We start from the raw sequence: 15293 nt of genomic DNA, 5'->3' as shown, positions 1-15293 counted from the left end.
CAGAGTTACAAAGGCGGAACGCTTTTGATTCCCGGGGTGGACTGCAAAAACTCTAACGGCAGACAGCACGGCAGTGCATCGACTCCGTTCTCAGGCTCTGTGTGCGCGCTCACGTGTGGTTCCGGACAGCTTTTGTAGCTCAAGTATACGGCTGCGCTCAGGTGTGGCTCATCTGTAATTAAGAGCAAGGGAAACTCAAACACACATGTAGAAACACACAGCGGAGCTGGGGGACGTAACACCCCATAAAGACTGTGTCTCCTGCCCTTCACCCTATTAAGGTAGAGCTTACCTTGGTGTACCACTTAAAGCAACAAGTTAGGTGATGTGGTAATATTACATATCTCCACAGGTGAAAGAGCCGTGGGAGGTGGTCGGTATGGACCTCATTGGTCCACTGAAAAAAAACATGAAAGACCATCAATATGTCCTCACGGTGACAGACCTGTTCACCAAGTGGGTTATCACTGAGCCTTTGAAGTGTGGCTCCAGCACTGAGGTGGCTGAGGCACTTGTGTCAAAGCTTTACACATTTGGTATGGTCCGGAAAATCATCACTGACAGGGGCCGTGCATTTGTTAACGAGATATGTGTCCTTATTACCCTCTCCCTTCACACAGAACAAATGACATCATCACAATTCACGCTGTTTTAAGTGGTCATTGGTCATTTCTGAGACCAATAAATATTGAAAATAACCATGTGTGTCTGATGTACAGCTTAATGCACACATATTTGCGGCGTTGAACATCAAGCATGCCATCACAAGTGCATACCATTCCCAGTCAAACGGCCAAGTAAGTGTGCCATCATGGCATCCCGCAAAACAGTAAAGTCAACTTTAGCCAATGTACACTAAAGTGCATGTAGTAATTCCTTTCTATGTTGAAGGATGAGAGAACTAATCAAAATATAAAGAGGACTCTCAGAAAATATGTTAATCAGCACCATGATGATTGGGACATCCACTTGCAGGCCATAGTTTATGGAATAAACACTGCAAAACAGGTTATTATTCAAAATGACTAGATAACATATATTGCACACATGATATTGCACATGCAAGTTATTTTTTGTGATTTGATGCAAAACATTTTGTTTCAAATTAGAGATCAACCAAGTACAGCTCGTACTTTTTAATGTACAATAGGCACCCCCGTCTACCACAGGCATTAAATGTCTGTGAGACAGACGCTGCCTTTGAATTGGCGGACCCAGAGGGGGAGCTGGAGCTAAAACTAGCTGGAGTCAAGGCCCTCAATGAAACGGTTTGTTCAGAGTTGTGTGAATGGCATGTTCAATTTGAATAAGAATGTTCGCATAAAGATTAGAATATATGACTAAGATACTGAAAAACATTGAAAAGGCACAGGGGAAACGCTTTTGAGGGAAAAAAGGCTTTTGAGGCAAAGAAAAGGAAAGGGGTTTGCCAGTGCTCAGTTAAGGCAGGGGACGAGGTCCTAATTGGGGAGCCCAAAAAGAAGGTGAAGAAGGGAAATTGTTTACAGGATCTCCACCAAGGGCCATTCACCCTCACATCCCTGACAGAGAAGGGTGTGGCAAGTGTGGCTATGTTAGGGAAAATACAGAAAGTTAATGTTGCGCAGCTAAGGCCCTACTTTCGGCCACAAGGTATTGTAATAATCCTACTTGGTGACATAGCAAATATAAACATGACACTTGACAATGATGATTACTATTTACTTTCCTGTTGTGTAGATCATAGCCATGAATCGGAGGGCAGCCAAAACGATGCAGAAGACATTGGACTGGTGGACCACCAGTATGCCAATAAAGGTCCACTGTGGCACAAGAGGTTGTGTCCTCAGCAAGAACAAGTGGTGAGTGCCAAACTAAACTGGATAGTTCACATGCACAGCTTGTTGGTGTGCTTTAAATAATAAATGCATGATTGCTTATTCCTAACAGGGATATTCTTTATTTCTAGCTGACCTATGTGCTGGACAGAACACGTCCAGCAAAAGAAATTGTTGTTCTAGATGGCCCAGTTTGTCTTCAAAGGGAAGACTTTTGGAGCCTGGGGCTAGATGAACAGGTGGAGAGCAATGTAAGTGGATATTGCTGTAAAGAGTTTGGATGGTTCTAATGCCTTTATTGTAATTATGCAAAACATTCTGTGCTTTCAGATTGGGAATGCGTGCTTCAGGCTGGTAGAGGAGGCAGGCAGGAGACATGTATGTATTTGTATTTACCTTGATGACTTACACATAAGTTTGTGCAAAAGTGAGTGCACTACTCACTTTTGTGAGATGTATGTATATGAAATGCAGACATACAATTTTATTCAGGGAATGGATGTCCACATTGCTGACCTATTTGAAGTCCCTAAATGGAAACTAAGGGAACCTAGTTTGCCGGTAAGTTGCATAATGTGTTGACAAGTCCAGCAGATGCACCTCTTTAAGTGAAGATATGTCCAAGGAGATCAGGGGCCTCATTTATAAAACTTTGCGTAGGACTTGCGTCAGAAGTGGCGTACGGATGAAACATAGGACGTGTGTACGCACAGAAATATTCGGATTTATAAAACCGTGCGCACGCACATCCTACGTATTTTTCCCTTAATAAATCACAATCAATTCTAAATGTAGCGCAGCTTTTACGGCTTCATGTCACGCCCATAGTTGCCCATAAATAGTCCGTGAAACGACCATAAGTTAATCATCAATTGCGAAATCATGGCAAACATAGAGAGGAAATCAAAAAAATGTAACTTAACTCAATGTGAATTAGAAGTTATCGTTGGCGAGGTGGAAAAGAGGAGAAAAATGTTGTTTGGAGGGCACAGTGTGGGCATTACTAATGCCAAAAAGGCACTTGAGTGGCAAAAGGTTGCAGACGCCGTAAATGCTGCAGCCTCACAACCTCGGACTGTGGCCGAAATAAAAAAGAAATGACAAGCAACAGATGTCGGTTATAATCTACTTGGAAATGGGAAATAGTTCAGCGCAAATGTAATTTCTTGCAGCTTTCTGAATGATTGAGACATAGGTCTACGTCATACGTTATTTTATCAAAAATAAAACAAACTAAAGGCATATGCATGAATACCATGATTCCGTAGCTGATGAAGACATTTTACTATGAAAACAACTTTACCCAGTGGACAAATAATACATCTATCTATCTATCTATCTATCTATCTATCTATCTATCTATCTATCTATCTATCTATCTATCTATCTATCTCCCTAATTATCTATCTATCTGACTATCTATCTAATTGCATCTATATCTGCTCCGCCTGACGGACACATTGGCGAGAATATCAGTTTTGTACATTATTCCGTTCTGTTTACCATCTTATTTATGAGGATGAATTGTATAACATGCCAATATTATTACAGAACATATTTCACTTTTCTTTTTGCAAATATGTGTTAATTTGCATTTCTGTTGCAGATCGATCAAACGGGTGTTCGTGTAGGCTGTTAATTGTAAGACTTGCTTTGTGAAGTCTTCGTGTTATTTATGAGAGGCAGTATTGCCATTTATTTTACACAACGGTCTACAGTTTCACACACTTTCACATGTTTCTTCCATCTGCCGACGGTGTCGCCATTTCTCATTTCACCCGTTTTTGTGCGTACGCCTGGGTCAGAGCTTGCGTGAAGGACCGCACATTTTACCGTCAAGTTTGCTTTTTATAAATACCAATTATTGCGTAGAGAGCGGCGTACGCCTTCTTTTGTGCGTACGCAACGTTTATAAATGAGGCCCCTGAACATAGTTTTTTTTTTCATAGGACAATGTGGAATCTAAATGTAGCGGGTTGATTGACTGCAGCAGGTGTAGGTCATACTCTCTGGACCAATCAGGACTGAACTGCATGCTATATGGGCAGAGGGTGGCTCGTGTGACACTTTATGGTTTTGCCATCAGAGGCACATTTTCGTGGTGGGTCCTCGTGTTCGTGGTGCAGTTACGGTTATCAAACAGTGTTTCTTCTGTCACAAACCGATCTTTCCTGTAACGGAACCGGGTTGCGTTGTGCTGTTGGTTTCGTGTAGCTGTACTAAACGACACGATTAGTATAGATGCGCAGCTCCCTGACGGGTATGTATGTAAGCCAGTCGGCATTGTGTGTATATTTAATCATGCACCGTTACTAAATGTGATTTGTTTATGTACATTAGGACTGTGAAGCGCTTGCTGGCGCCGGTTCCTGCACGAGTCTCTCATTTCCCGCTATGCTGTTGTTCTGTCTCTACGGATTGCTCTGTTTTAACAGATTTCGGTGTACTGACCGACTGTTCATGAGGAAGAGCTAGAGGAGTTCATTCCGGCCTCGGGACTCCTTGATGCACTTTATAACGCAGGATTCATCGCGCAATTGGGCGTTTGGTCATTCTGTATTTCAGTGACTGTGATACAGCCGATGGCTTGGCCTTTTTCTGGCCTATCGGCGTTATTAATGTATGAGTGTATGTGTGTGAAAGGTGTTTGTTGCTTGATTATGATTAATTGATTTTGATTAGTTTGTTTCTTTGGTTTAAGTGTTTATAAAGAAGATTGTTTTTTTTGTTGTTTTCGTTTGATTTGTTTTGGTATATTGTGTGATTTCTGTCTTTATTAACTGAATGTGTTTTCTTTTAGTGCTGAGTGCCCGAAGTGGTGGCGTCGCTGTCCTTGGTGGTGGGGTCTCCTCCTGTGTGCTGTTTCCCTTTTGTTATTGTGTATTTGGAGTGTGGTTACTTTGGTGTGTACGTGTGATTAGGGAATATTTAACCCCTGAGGTCCCACACATTCTGACCCGGCTTCCTCCAATGGTAAGGCCTCAGCACTCGTTTTCCCTTTTTCTTTTCTTTTTTTTGTGTTAGTGTGAAACCTACTTTATATTTGATGTCCATTTTAATGATCTAAATAAAATTATTGTTTTACTGGAACTGCGTCTCTGGCTTCATGCATGAACCGAACCTGTGTGCTTCCTGTAAATTTGGAGAGTTACTCATTGAGCTAGTTTAACTCTATTTCCCGGGGTGAAACTCCCTGGGTGGCGTAGTTGGTGTTTTCATTAAAATTTAAGACGCTGAACAGGTTGAAAAGGGGCTTCGCTCCCCCAAGGGCGAGCAGAAGTTTCCCTTTAACCAACGAAAAGTTTCCACCCGCCACATAAAGATATCATCATTTTGCCAGCATGGTCTAGGGGGTCACAAACAGCAAGTCACTATATGATTTGTGTACAGTTACATTGTTTTTTAGTTTTTCCTCTATTTTTAAACCAATTGGTGCCCCTATAGCTGACATTTAATAGGGTATGTTCTTCACAGGTGTTATTAGTTGCTAAGGAGGAGGCTATTTTGTCCAAATGGGTTTGGAGATGAGAAATACCGAACCATATTTAGGTTTGAAATGCAGTTCAGTGAAAACTTCCTAATGTCAAGTTTAAAATGAATACGCGTTTAAGGTGCTTGACAAAAACACACGCTCACTTCAGTTAGTGCGATTAAAGTGCTTACATGGCCGCATACTGCGATTAAAAACGGCGTACGCCACCTGTTTTAATACAATTATAGTTGATGCAATTATGAGCTTAATCACATTAAAGCAACACCATGGAACTTTTCCTCTTCGGTCGATAAAGGACACTCGACAAAACTGACATTTTGGCATAATTTGTGTGTGTTGTAGGGATGGGAAGATTAACCGATATGTATCGATACGCGGTCATGCGCGTGCACGATGCGAGTGCATCAGTAGAGCAGCAGAGGATGAATTAAATTTTGGAAGCAAATCGAGATGCATCGGTTTTTGCGAGATGCATCGGTTTTTCCGAGATACAGCTTATCCTTTTAATACAGAATGTATTTCTTTATTTATTTAAGTGTTGTGAACTTGTTTTTGGCACATAATTTAATCGACCTACATAAAGTAGGCCTAAGCAACGGACTTTGCGGGTGTGTACACTATAACTCAATGTATCAGCTGCGCGGATGAAGCCAAAGTTTGGAAACACTATGGATTTTACAAGAAAGACGGACGACTTGACAAGACAAATGCAATTTGTAAATTGTGCCGCGCATCTGTAAAATACACGGGCAGTACGACTAATCTGATATCTCACTTGAAGCGGCGCCACGGTGTTGTTGTGGAGGAAGCATCTGCCAGTGCCCCTGCATCCTGCTCTGATTCACCTGTAGCTACCAGCTCCAAAAGTGGTGAGAAAAGTATTGAAGGTTTTTTCCATGCACCGCTTGCTAACAATTCCGCGCGCTCCACGGCAATAACAGATGCTATTGCATTGTTCATCTGCAAAGATATTCAGCCCTATAGTGTCACGGAGAACGAAGGTTTTAAACACCTCCTCCATGTTTTGGAGCCTCGTTATAAGATACCAAACCGAAAGCTATTCTCCGATAAACAGATTCCTGCTCTGTACGACAAAGTCAGAAGAGAGATAGAGGAGTCTCTGCACAAAGCCCAAAGAGTTGCTTTAACAGTGGACGGTTGGACATCTTGCGCTACAGCATCATATGTAACGGTTACAGCACACTACATAGATGACGGGTGGATTCTCAAAAACCACGTTTTGCAGACCAGAGTGTTCAACGAGGCTCACACAGGGAATAATCTAGCCGTTTTACTTCAGGATGTTTGCCGCGAGTGGAAGATCGAAGAGAAGAGCCCCGCGTTAGTCACAGATAACGCCAGAAACATGATCCTGGCTGGTGCTGGTGCCAAAATGGACCCACACGTGAGATGCATCGCCCACACATTGAACTTGGCATCTCAAAAAGCCTTTAAGGTGGACAGTGTCTCTGTGCTGGTGGTGAAAGTTAGGAAGCTTGTCACCTTTTTCCACAAAAGCCCCAAGGCAACTGAAGTTCTGCGTGAAATACAGACCCAGTTACACCTGCCCAACCACAAGCTCATCCATGACGTTTCCACCAGATGGAACAGTACCCTCGACATGTTGGAGCGTTTCTGGGAGCAGCAGCCTGCTGTGCTGAACACCCTGCTATCCAGGAAGATAAAGAGGCGTGAGGCTATGGCCAGTTTGACAGAAGATGACATGACACTGATCCCAGAGATCATCAAATTAATGTCACCACTGAAAGTGGCAACCACACTCCTCAGTGAGGAAAAAAATCCCACCATCTCCATTATCTCTCCAGTCCAAGCCAAATTGCAGAGACAATTCCAACCAGATGAGAGTGATCTAGAGGTTATTTCCCATATGAAAGACAGATTCAGGCAGGACTTTGATGGCCGTTATACATATCTTGAAGGCACTCTCCACTGTGCCTCAGCACTTGACCCCCGTTTTAAAGACCTGGCTTTTCTGGATGACAGTGATGCCAAGGATATGGTATTCATGAAGATAACAACAGAGGTGGTACAGATGAATGGAGAGGTAAGAACATTTAAAGTAAGATTGTTATTGCAGTTTAGAACTAATAATATATGATTTGAATAATATGAATAATATATGCATTATTTTACATGTTTATGCATTTTTAAGGAAGAGGTCAGTGACACAGCAATGCCGAATGAAGACCAGGCAACAGGCACATTGGAAGAGGACCAGACAGCTGAAACAGAAGGCGACAAAAGCCCTTCCAACGAGGACAAGACAGGTTGGTTTAAATGGAGACAATGCCAAAAATGTACAGAAATATGTAGTGAAGATTCAATATAGTGAACTAATTTTCAGATTGTAAATTAAAGTAATATTTTTAGCACAACTGATGAGCCTCCTCTGCCCTCTTCTGTAGATGATGCCCCTCCAAAGAAAAAGACTGCCATGGACCAGATGTTTGGAGATTTCCTGAGTGCAAGACCACCAGCAAAGACCATCAGGGAGAAAGCTAAGGATGAAATCTTAAAATATAGAGAAAGGGACACTTTAGGTTTGGATGGGGATGTGTTGCAGTGGTGGAGACTGCAAGTAGATCTTCCACTACTATCAGCTTTAGCAAAGAGATATCTGTCCATCCCAGCAACAAGCGTACCAGCTGAAAGAGTTTTCAGCACAGCTGGAGATATAGTTACAGCTCAGCGTAGCTTGCTTCACCCTGATCATGTTGATCAGTTGATATTTCTGAAGAAAAACCTTTAACTGAAGGTGACTGACCGATGTGCACTATTCTAAAAAGCATTTTTTTTTATTTAGAATTTTATTTAATTTTTATTTTATTTTATTTTATTAGCCTGTTGTTTACAGTGACAGTGATGTTTCAAAGTAAAAGCAGCATAACACTGCTAGTTCACAACGTTAACTTTTGAATATTCAGTGGCAAAACATCTTTGTAAAACTTATTTTCATAGTTGAAAACTGAAATCACAATTCTTGTTGTGCAATGGTAAGCCTTCTTTCTGTTGAAAGAGTGCAAATATTTTTTTTTAGTATGCATTGCACTTATACCTTCTGTTTATCTTGGAAATACTTAAATAATATGTGCCATGTGTTCTAAAATGGCCCTCTACTGTAAACCGACACTCAGGCTCTGAGAGAAAAGCCAGTTTGTAAAAAAGTCTTGGTTTTACTTGGTTAATAAATAATCAAACTCATTCAATGGCACCGCATCCTCTTTCACATCACCACATAAACTTGATCTAATTAGCTAGTGCTGAAGTATCGCATCGTATCGTGATAAGACTGTAAATCGTATCGTATTGCATCGCAAAATGCTACACATGTATCGTTAATATATCGGATCGGATACTTTGTATCGAGATGCATATCGGATCGGCATTATACCTTAGATGCCCAACCCTAGTGTGTTGTGGTTTGTTCAAGCCCATGGAGAACTCGATACTGACGCGCGTCTTTTCTGTGGGCGCGCGTGCGTGTGTATGTGTAGGCAGGACAGCGCGGTCTCTTTAGTCTTGTCGCGCTTAAAATCATTCACATTAATAAGAGCGTGATCATACAACGCTAGTCAACGGGTGACAGAAAAAACCGGATACTGCGTAATTGCGTTAAATATATAAATATATGCCTATATATATTTTTTTGTTTTGCGGTGTTGCGGTGGACAAGGGATGAAACCGGTGTTGCGCCTGAACACCGTGTAACACCGGTAACACCGACTACTAGGGATGTCCCGATGACGCGATCGGAAATCGGGCCCGATCACGTGGTTTCAGACTCGATCGGAATAAGAGATCCAGTGAAGAAAACATTTGAATTCGCCACTGAAGTAATAACATCGCTGCGAGATCTAGTGAGAAGCATTCACATTTCTCCGTTATTAACCGGAGATCTCTATTAGATCAAACAGCGCTGACGTGCGAACCAGGAGAAACATTGTGCCGTGAATGAACATGGATATAATGTTGCACTTCAAAACTCAAATATTATATAAATATATATTTAAATGTTATTTTTAATGTGATTACCAAAACATTATTTGTTCATCCTTCAAAGATTACCCCCATTTACCCCCTGAAAGTTTCAAGATGTAGGAAAACTCAAACTTTTTTAAAAAATTGTTTTTCTTTTAATAAATAGGAAATTTCTCTGGCATTTCTTTCTTTTTACTGTATCGTAACAAACCGAACCGCAAATTTTGTGAACTGTTACACCCCTAATGTATATATATATTCTCATAATTTTTTTATACACTTTTAAAACATTTTTATTTTTTGTTTACATGCCTGCCGGGTATTTTAAGTTGAGGTGCTATTTGTTTTTATATTAGACTTTTTCTATATTGTACTGTTACACTAAAGTCCAAAAGTGAAGATTTTATGTTATTTATCACTTGATTGTTCAAGCTACCTCACAGAAGTGCTCTGTTTGTTAACAGTTGTTGAATGTTAAAAAAGGTGAATTAAATAAAAAATAAGGAACATCCTGGATCTGTTTTTTCTCTCTTCTTTATTCTTTTTTTATGTATTATATAGGTATCGGATCGGGACTCGGTATCGGTAGATACTCAAAATCAAATGACTCGGACTCGAGGGCAAAAAAACCTTATCGGGACATCCCTACCGACTACCGTCGCAAGCCTAGTTACTACCCGAACCCCGAAGTTCCGTAGTGCCAGTAAAAGCGATACAGACCCCGTCAGGCTATGGCAGAAGTGCCTTTCACCCTGTTACGACTTGATGAACCACTGATAAGATTTTGGAAACATTATTTTAAGGTAAAAAATGTTACATAGTGTTGCTTTAAGTATTGTGTTTACATGAGGTAAAGTATAATCGCAATATTGCTAAAATCCTATTATAATAGCATTATGAGGGTGCATGTAAACGTTGTCAATGTTTCACCCTTTGTTACATTGCAGCCATCTCCAAGAGACATTTGTTAATTTTTTTGCTGAAAAGATGTCTTTAGGCCCCGTTTGAAAGACCAAAACATCTTATGTTGTAGTCTTAATTTATGGTATTTTACTTTATCATAGGAGGAACAGGTAGAAGTGGAGGAGCTGCCCCTCACATTGAAACATATGTACCAGGCAGAATACATCGTGAGGAACAGTCTTGGGCTTTTCACTGGCCAGGTGCAAGAACCATCATACATGTTGATGGATCATGATGACCAAATGAAAGCGTGGAGGGTGCTGATGGAGTCGATGAAGTGCTATGCCATGGAGCCTTTCACGTTCATTTTTGAAAACATTCAGGACATGGAAACCTTCATGATTATTTGCAAAGACACCCTCAACCTGAGAGTAAATGCTGGAGTTAGGGTGCACAGTCACCCATATACATTTTGTTAGTGTGTGTGTGTGTTACAGCGGAAAGAGTGTTCGTATAAATGAACAGAGCTGTTACAGTGGAAAGATTGTTCGTCTGAAGTGGACTGAGAGCTGTTACAGCGGAAAGAGTGTTCGTCTGAAGTGGACTGAGAGCTGTTACAGCGGAAAGAGTGTTTGTCTGAAGTGGACTGAGAGCTGTTACAGCGGAAAGAGTGTTCGTCTGAAGTGGACTGAGAGCTGTTACAGCGGAAAGAGTGTTCATCTGAAGTGACAGAGCTGTTACAGCGGAAAGAGTGTTCGTCTGAAGTGGACTGAGAGCTGTTACAGCGGAAAGAGTGTTCGTCTGAAGTGACTGAGAGCTGTTACAGCGGAAAGAGTGTTCGTCTGAAGTGGACTGAGAGCTGTTACAGCGGAAAGAGTGTTCGTCTGAAGTGGACTGAGCTGTTACAGCGGAAAGAGTGTTTGTCTGAAGTGGACTGAGAGCTGTTACAGCGGAAAGAGTGTTCGTCTGAAGTGGACTGAGAGCCGTTACAGCGGAAAGAGTGTTCGTCTGAAGTGGACTGAGAGCCGTTACAGCGGAAAGAGTGTTCGTCTGAAGTGACTGAGAGCTGTTACAGCGGAAAGAGTGTTCATCTGAAGTGACTGAGAGCTGTTACAGCGGAAAGAGTGTTCGTCTGAAGTGGACTGAGAGCTGTTACAGCGGAAAGAGTGTTCGTCTGAAGTGGACAGAGAGCTGTTACAGCGGAAAGAGTGTTCGTCTGAAGTGGACTGAGAGCTGTTACAGCGGAAAGAGTGTTCGTCTGAAGTGGACTGAGAGCTGTTACAGCGGAAAGAGTGTTCGTCTGAAGTGGACTGAGCTGTTACAGCGGAAAGAGTGTTTGTCTGAAGTGGACTGAGAGCTGTTACAGCGGAAAGAGTGTTTGTCTGAAGTGGACTGAGAGCTGTTACAGCGGAAAGAGTGTTCGTCTGAAGTGGACTGAGAGCTGTTACAGCGGAAAGATTGTTCGTCTGAAGTGGACTGAGAGCTGTTACAGCGGAAAGAGTGTTCGTCTGAAGTGGACTGAGAGCTGTTACAGCGGAAAGAGTGTTCGTCTGAAGTGGACTGAGCTGTTACAGCGGAAAGAGTGTTCGTCTGAAGTGGACTGAGAGCTGATTCAGCGGAAAGAGTGTTTGTCTGAAGTGGACTGAGAGCTGTTACAGCGGAAAGAGTGTTCGTCTGAAGTGGACTGAGAGCTGTTACAGCGGAAAGAGTGTTCGTCTGAAGTGGACTGAGAGCTGATTCAGCGGAAAGAGTGTTTGTCTGAAGTGGACTGAGAGCTGTTACAGCGGAAAGAGTGTTCGTCTGAAGTGGACTGAGAGCTGTTACAGCGGAAAGAGTGTTCATCTGAAGTGACAGAGCTGTTACAGCGGAAAGATTGTTCGTCTGAAGTGGACTGAGAGCTGTTACAGCGGAAAGAGTGTTCGTCTGAAGTGACTGAGAGCTGTTACAGCGGAAAGAGTGTTCGTCTGTAGTGGACTGAGAGCTGATTCAGCGGAAAGAGTGTTCGTCTGAAGTGGACTGAGAGCTGTTACAGCGGAAAGAGTGTTCGTCTGAAGTGGACTGAGAGCTGTTACAGCGGAAAGAGTGTTCATCTGAAGTGACAGAGCTGTTACAGCGGAAAGAGTGTTTGTCTGAAGTGGACTGAGAGCTGTTACAGCGGAAAGAGTGTTCGTCTGAAGTGGACTTAGAGCAGTTACAGCGGAAAGAGTGTTCGTCTGAAGTGGACTGAGAGCTGTTACAGCGGAAAAAGTGTTCGTCTGAAGTGGACTGAGAGCTGTTACAGTGGAAAGAGTGTTCGTCTGAAGTGACTGAGAGCTGTTACAGCGGAAAGAGTGTTCATCTGAAGTGACTGAGAGCTGTTACAGCGGAAAGAGAGTTCGTCTGAAGTGACAGAGCTGTTACAGCGGAAAGAGTGTTCGTCTGAAGTGACAGAGCTGTTACAGCGGAAAGAGTGTTCGTCTGAAGTGACAGAGCTGTTAAAGCGGAAAGAGTGTTCGTCTGAAGTGGACTGAGAGCTGTTACAGCGGAAAGAGTGTTCGTCTGAAGTGGACTGAGAGCTGTTACAGCGGAAAGAGTGTTCGTCTGAAGTGACAGAGCTGTTACAGCGGAAAGATTGTTCGTCTGAAGTGGACTGAGAGCTGTTACAGCGGAAAGAGTGTTCGTCTGAAGTGACAGAGCTGTTACAGCGGAAAGAGTGTTCGTCTGAAGTGGACTGAGAGCTGTTACAGCGGAAAGAGTGTTCGTCTGAAGTGGACTGAGAGCTGTTACAGCGGAAAGAGTGTTCGTCTGAAGTGGACTGAGAGCTGTTACAGCGGAAAGAGTGTTCGTCTGAAGTGGACTGAGAGCTGTTACAGCGGAAAGAGTGTTCGTCTGAAGTGGACTGAGAGCAGTTACAGCGGAAAGAGTGTTCGTCTGAAGTGGACTGAGAGCTGTTACAGCGGAAAGAGTGTTCGTCTGAAGTGGACTGAGAGCTGTTACAGCGGAAAGAGTGTTCGTCTGAAGTGGACTGAGAGCTGTTACAGCGGAAAGAGTGTTTGTCTGAAGTGGACTGAGAGCTGTTACAGCGGAAAGAGTGTTCGTCTGAAGTGGACTGAGAGCTGTTACAGCGGAAAGAGTGTTTGTCTGAAGTGGACTGAGAGCTGATTCAGCGGAAAGAGTGTTTGTCTGAAGTGGACTGAGAGCTGATTCAGCGGAAAGAGTGTTTGTCTGAAGTGGACTGAGAGCTGATTCAGCGGAAAGAGTGTTTGTCTGAAGTGGACTGAGAGCTGTTACAGCGGAAAGAGTGTTCGTCTGAAGTGGACTGAGAGCTGTTACAGCGGAAAGAGTGTTTGTCTGAAGTGGACTGAGAGCTGTTACAGCGGAAAGAGTGTTCGTCTGAAGTGGACTGAGAGCTGTTACAGCGGAAAGAGTGTTCGTCTGAAGTGGACTGAGAGCTGTTACAGCGGAAAGAGTGTTCGTCTGAAGTGGACTGAGAGCTGTTACAGCGGAAAGAGTGTTCGTCTGAAGTGGACTAAGAGCTGTTACAGCGGAAAGAGTGTTCGTCTGAAGTGGACTGAGAGCTGTTACAGCGGAAAGAGTGTTCGTCTGAAGTGGACTGAGAGCTGTTACAGCGGAAAAAGTGTTCGTCTGAAGTGGACTGAGAGCAGTTACAGCGGAAAGAGTGTTCGTCTGAAGTGGACTGAGAGCTGTTACAGCGGAAAGAGTGTTCGTCTGAAGTGACTGAGAGCTGTTACAGCGGAAAGAGTGTTCGTCTGAAGTGACAGAGCTGTTACAGCGGAAAGAGTGTTCGTCTGAAGTGGACTGAGAGCTGTTACAGCGGAAAGAGTGTTCGTCTGAAGTGGACTGAGAGCCGTTACAGCGGAAAGAGTGTTCGTCTGAAGTGACTGAGAGCTGTTACAGCGGAAAGAGTGTTCGTCTGAAGTGACAGAGCTGTTACAGCGGAAAGAGTGTTCGTCTGAAGTGACTGAGAGCTGTTACAGCGGAAAGAGTGTTCGTCTGAACTGGACTGAAAGCTGTTACAGCGGAAAGAGTGTTCGTCTGAAGTGGACTGAGAGCTGTTACAGCGGAAAGAGTGTTCGTCTGTAGTGGACTGAGAGCTGTTACAGCGGAAAGAGTGTTCGTCTGAAGTGGACTGAGAGCTGTTACAGCGGAAAGAGTGTTCGTCTGAAGTGGACTGAGAGCTGTTACAGCGGAAAGAGTGTTCGTCTGAAGTGGACTGAGAGCTGTTACAGCGGAAAGAGTGTTCGTCTGAAGTGGACTGAGAGCTGTTACAGCGGAAAGAGTGTTCGTCTGAAATGGACTGAGAGCCGTTACAGCGGAAAGAGTGTTCGTCTGAAGTGGACTGAGAGCAGTTACAGCGGAAAGAGTGTTCGTCTGAAGTGGACTGAGAGCTGTTACAGCGGAAAGAGTGTTCGTCTGAAGTGGACTGAGAGCCGTTACAGCGGAAAGAGTGTTCGTCTGAAGTGGACTGAGAGCCGTTACAGCGGAAAGAGTGTTCGTCTGAAGTGGACTGAGAGCCGTTACAGCGGAAAGAGTGTTCGTCTGAAGTGACTGAGAGCTGTTACAGCGGAAAGAGTGTTCGTCTGAAGTGACAGAGCTGTTACAGCGGAAAGAGTGTTCGTCTGAAGTGACTGAGAGCTGTTACAGCGGAAAGAGTGTTTGTCTGAAGTGGACTGAGAGCTGTTACAGCGGAAAGAGTGTTCGTCTGAAGTGACTGAGAGCTGTTACAGCGGAAAGAGTGTTCGTCTGAAGTGACAGAGCTGTTACAGCGGAAAGAGTGTTCGTCTGAAGTGACTGAGAGCTGTTACAGCGGAAAGAGTGTTCGTCTGTAGTGGACTGAGAGCTGTTACAGCGGAAAGAGTGTTCGTCTGAAGTGGACTGAGAGCTGTTACAGCGGAAAGAGTGTTCGTCTGAAGTGGACTGAGAGCTGTTACAGCGGAAAGAGTGTTCGTCTGAAGTGACTGAGAGCTGTTACAGCGGAAAGAGTGTTCGTCTGAAGTGGACTGAGAGCCGTTACAGCGGAAAGAGTGTTCGTCTGTAGTGGACTGAGAGCCGTTACAGCGGAAAGAGTGTTCGTCTGAAGT

General features: G+C 43.5%; 1 protein-coding gene and 1 long non-coding RNA gene across 2 annotated transcripts; both read left to right on the top strand.

Annotated features, from left to right (window-relative positions):
• Nucleotides 1–711: 711 nt before the first annotated feature.
• LOC130073211 (uncharacterized) lies at nucleotides 712–1264 on the top strand. Its single transcript, XR_008804220.1, has 3 exons — nucleotides 712–797; nucleotides 892–1008; nucleotides 1110–1264. It is a non-coding gene; the product is annotated as an uncharacterized LOC130073211 (long non-coding RNA).
• Nucleotides 1265–5672: 4408 nt separating this feature from the next.
• On the top strand, nucleotides 5673–8532 carry LOC130073192 (zinc finger BED domain-containing protein 4-like). Its single transcript, XM_056238664.1, has 4 exons — nucleotides 5673–5717; nucleotides 6092–7375; nucleotides 7484–7598; nucleotides 7737–8532. The coding sequence occupies exons 1-4, from the start codon at nucleotides 5673–5675 to the stop codon at nucleotides 8078–8080; spliced, it is 1788 nt and encodes a 595-aa protein (XP_056094639.1). The 3' UTR covers nucleotides 8081–8532.
• The last annotated feature ends 6761 nt before the right edge of the window (nucleotides 8533–15293 follow it).

The sequence above is a fragment of the Rhinichthys klamathensis genome, unplaced genomic scaffold (assembly GCF_029890125.1).
Source record: "Rhinichthys klamathensis goyatoka isolate OS25496 unplaced genomic scaffold, OSU_Roscu_1.1 h1tg000530l_1, whole genome shotgun sequence".
Classification (NCBI taxonomy): Eukaryota; Metazoa; Chordata; class Actinopteri; order Cypriniformes; family Leuciscidae; genus Rhinichthys; species Rhinichthys klamathensis.
This window is presented reverse-complemented; position numbering and strand designations above follow the sequence as displayed.

Coding starts and splice junctions, on each gene's coding strand:
- LOC130073192 (XM_056238664.1), top strand. CDS start 5,673: ATGTATCGATACGCGGTCATGCGCGTGCACGATGCGAGTGCATCA. Junction 5,718..6,091: donor TGCACGATGCGAGTGCATCA/GTAGAGCAGCAG, acceptor TCTCACTTGAAG/CGGCGCCACGGTGTTGTTGT. Junction 7,599..7,736: donor TTCCAACGAGGACAAGACAG/GTTGGTTTAAAT, acceptor CCTCTTCTGTAG/ATGATGCCCCTCCAAAGAAA.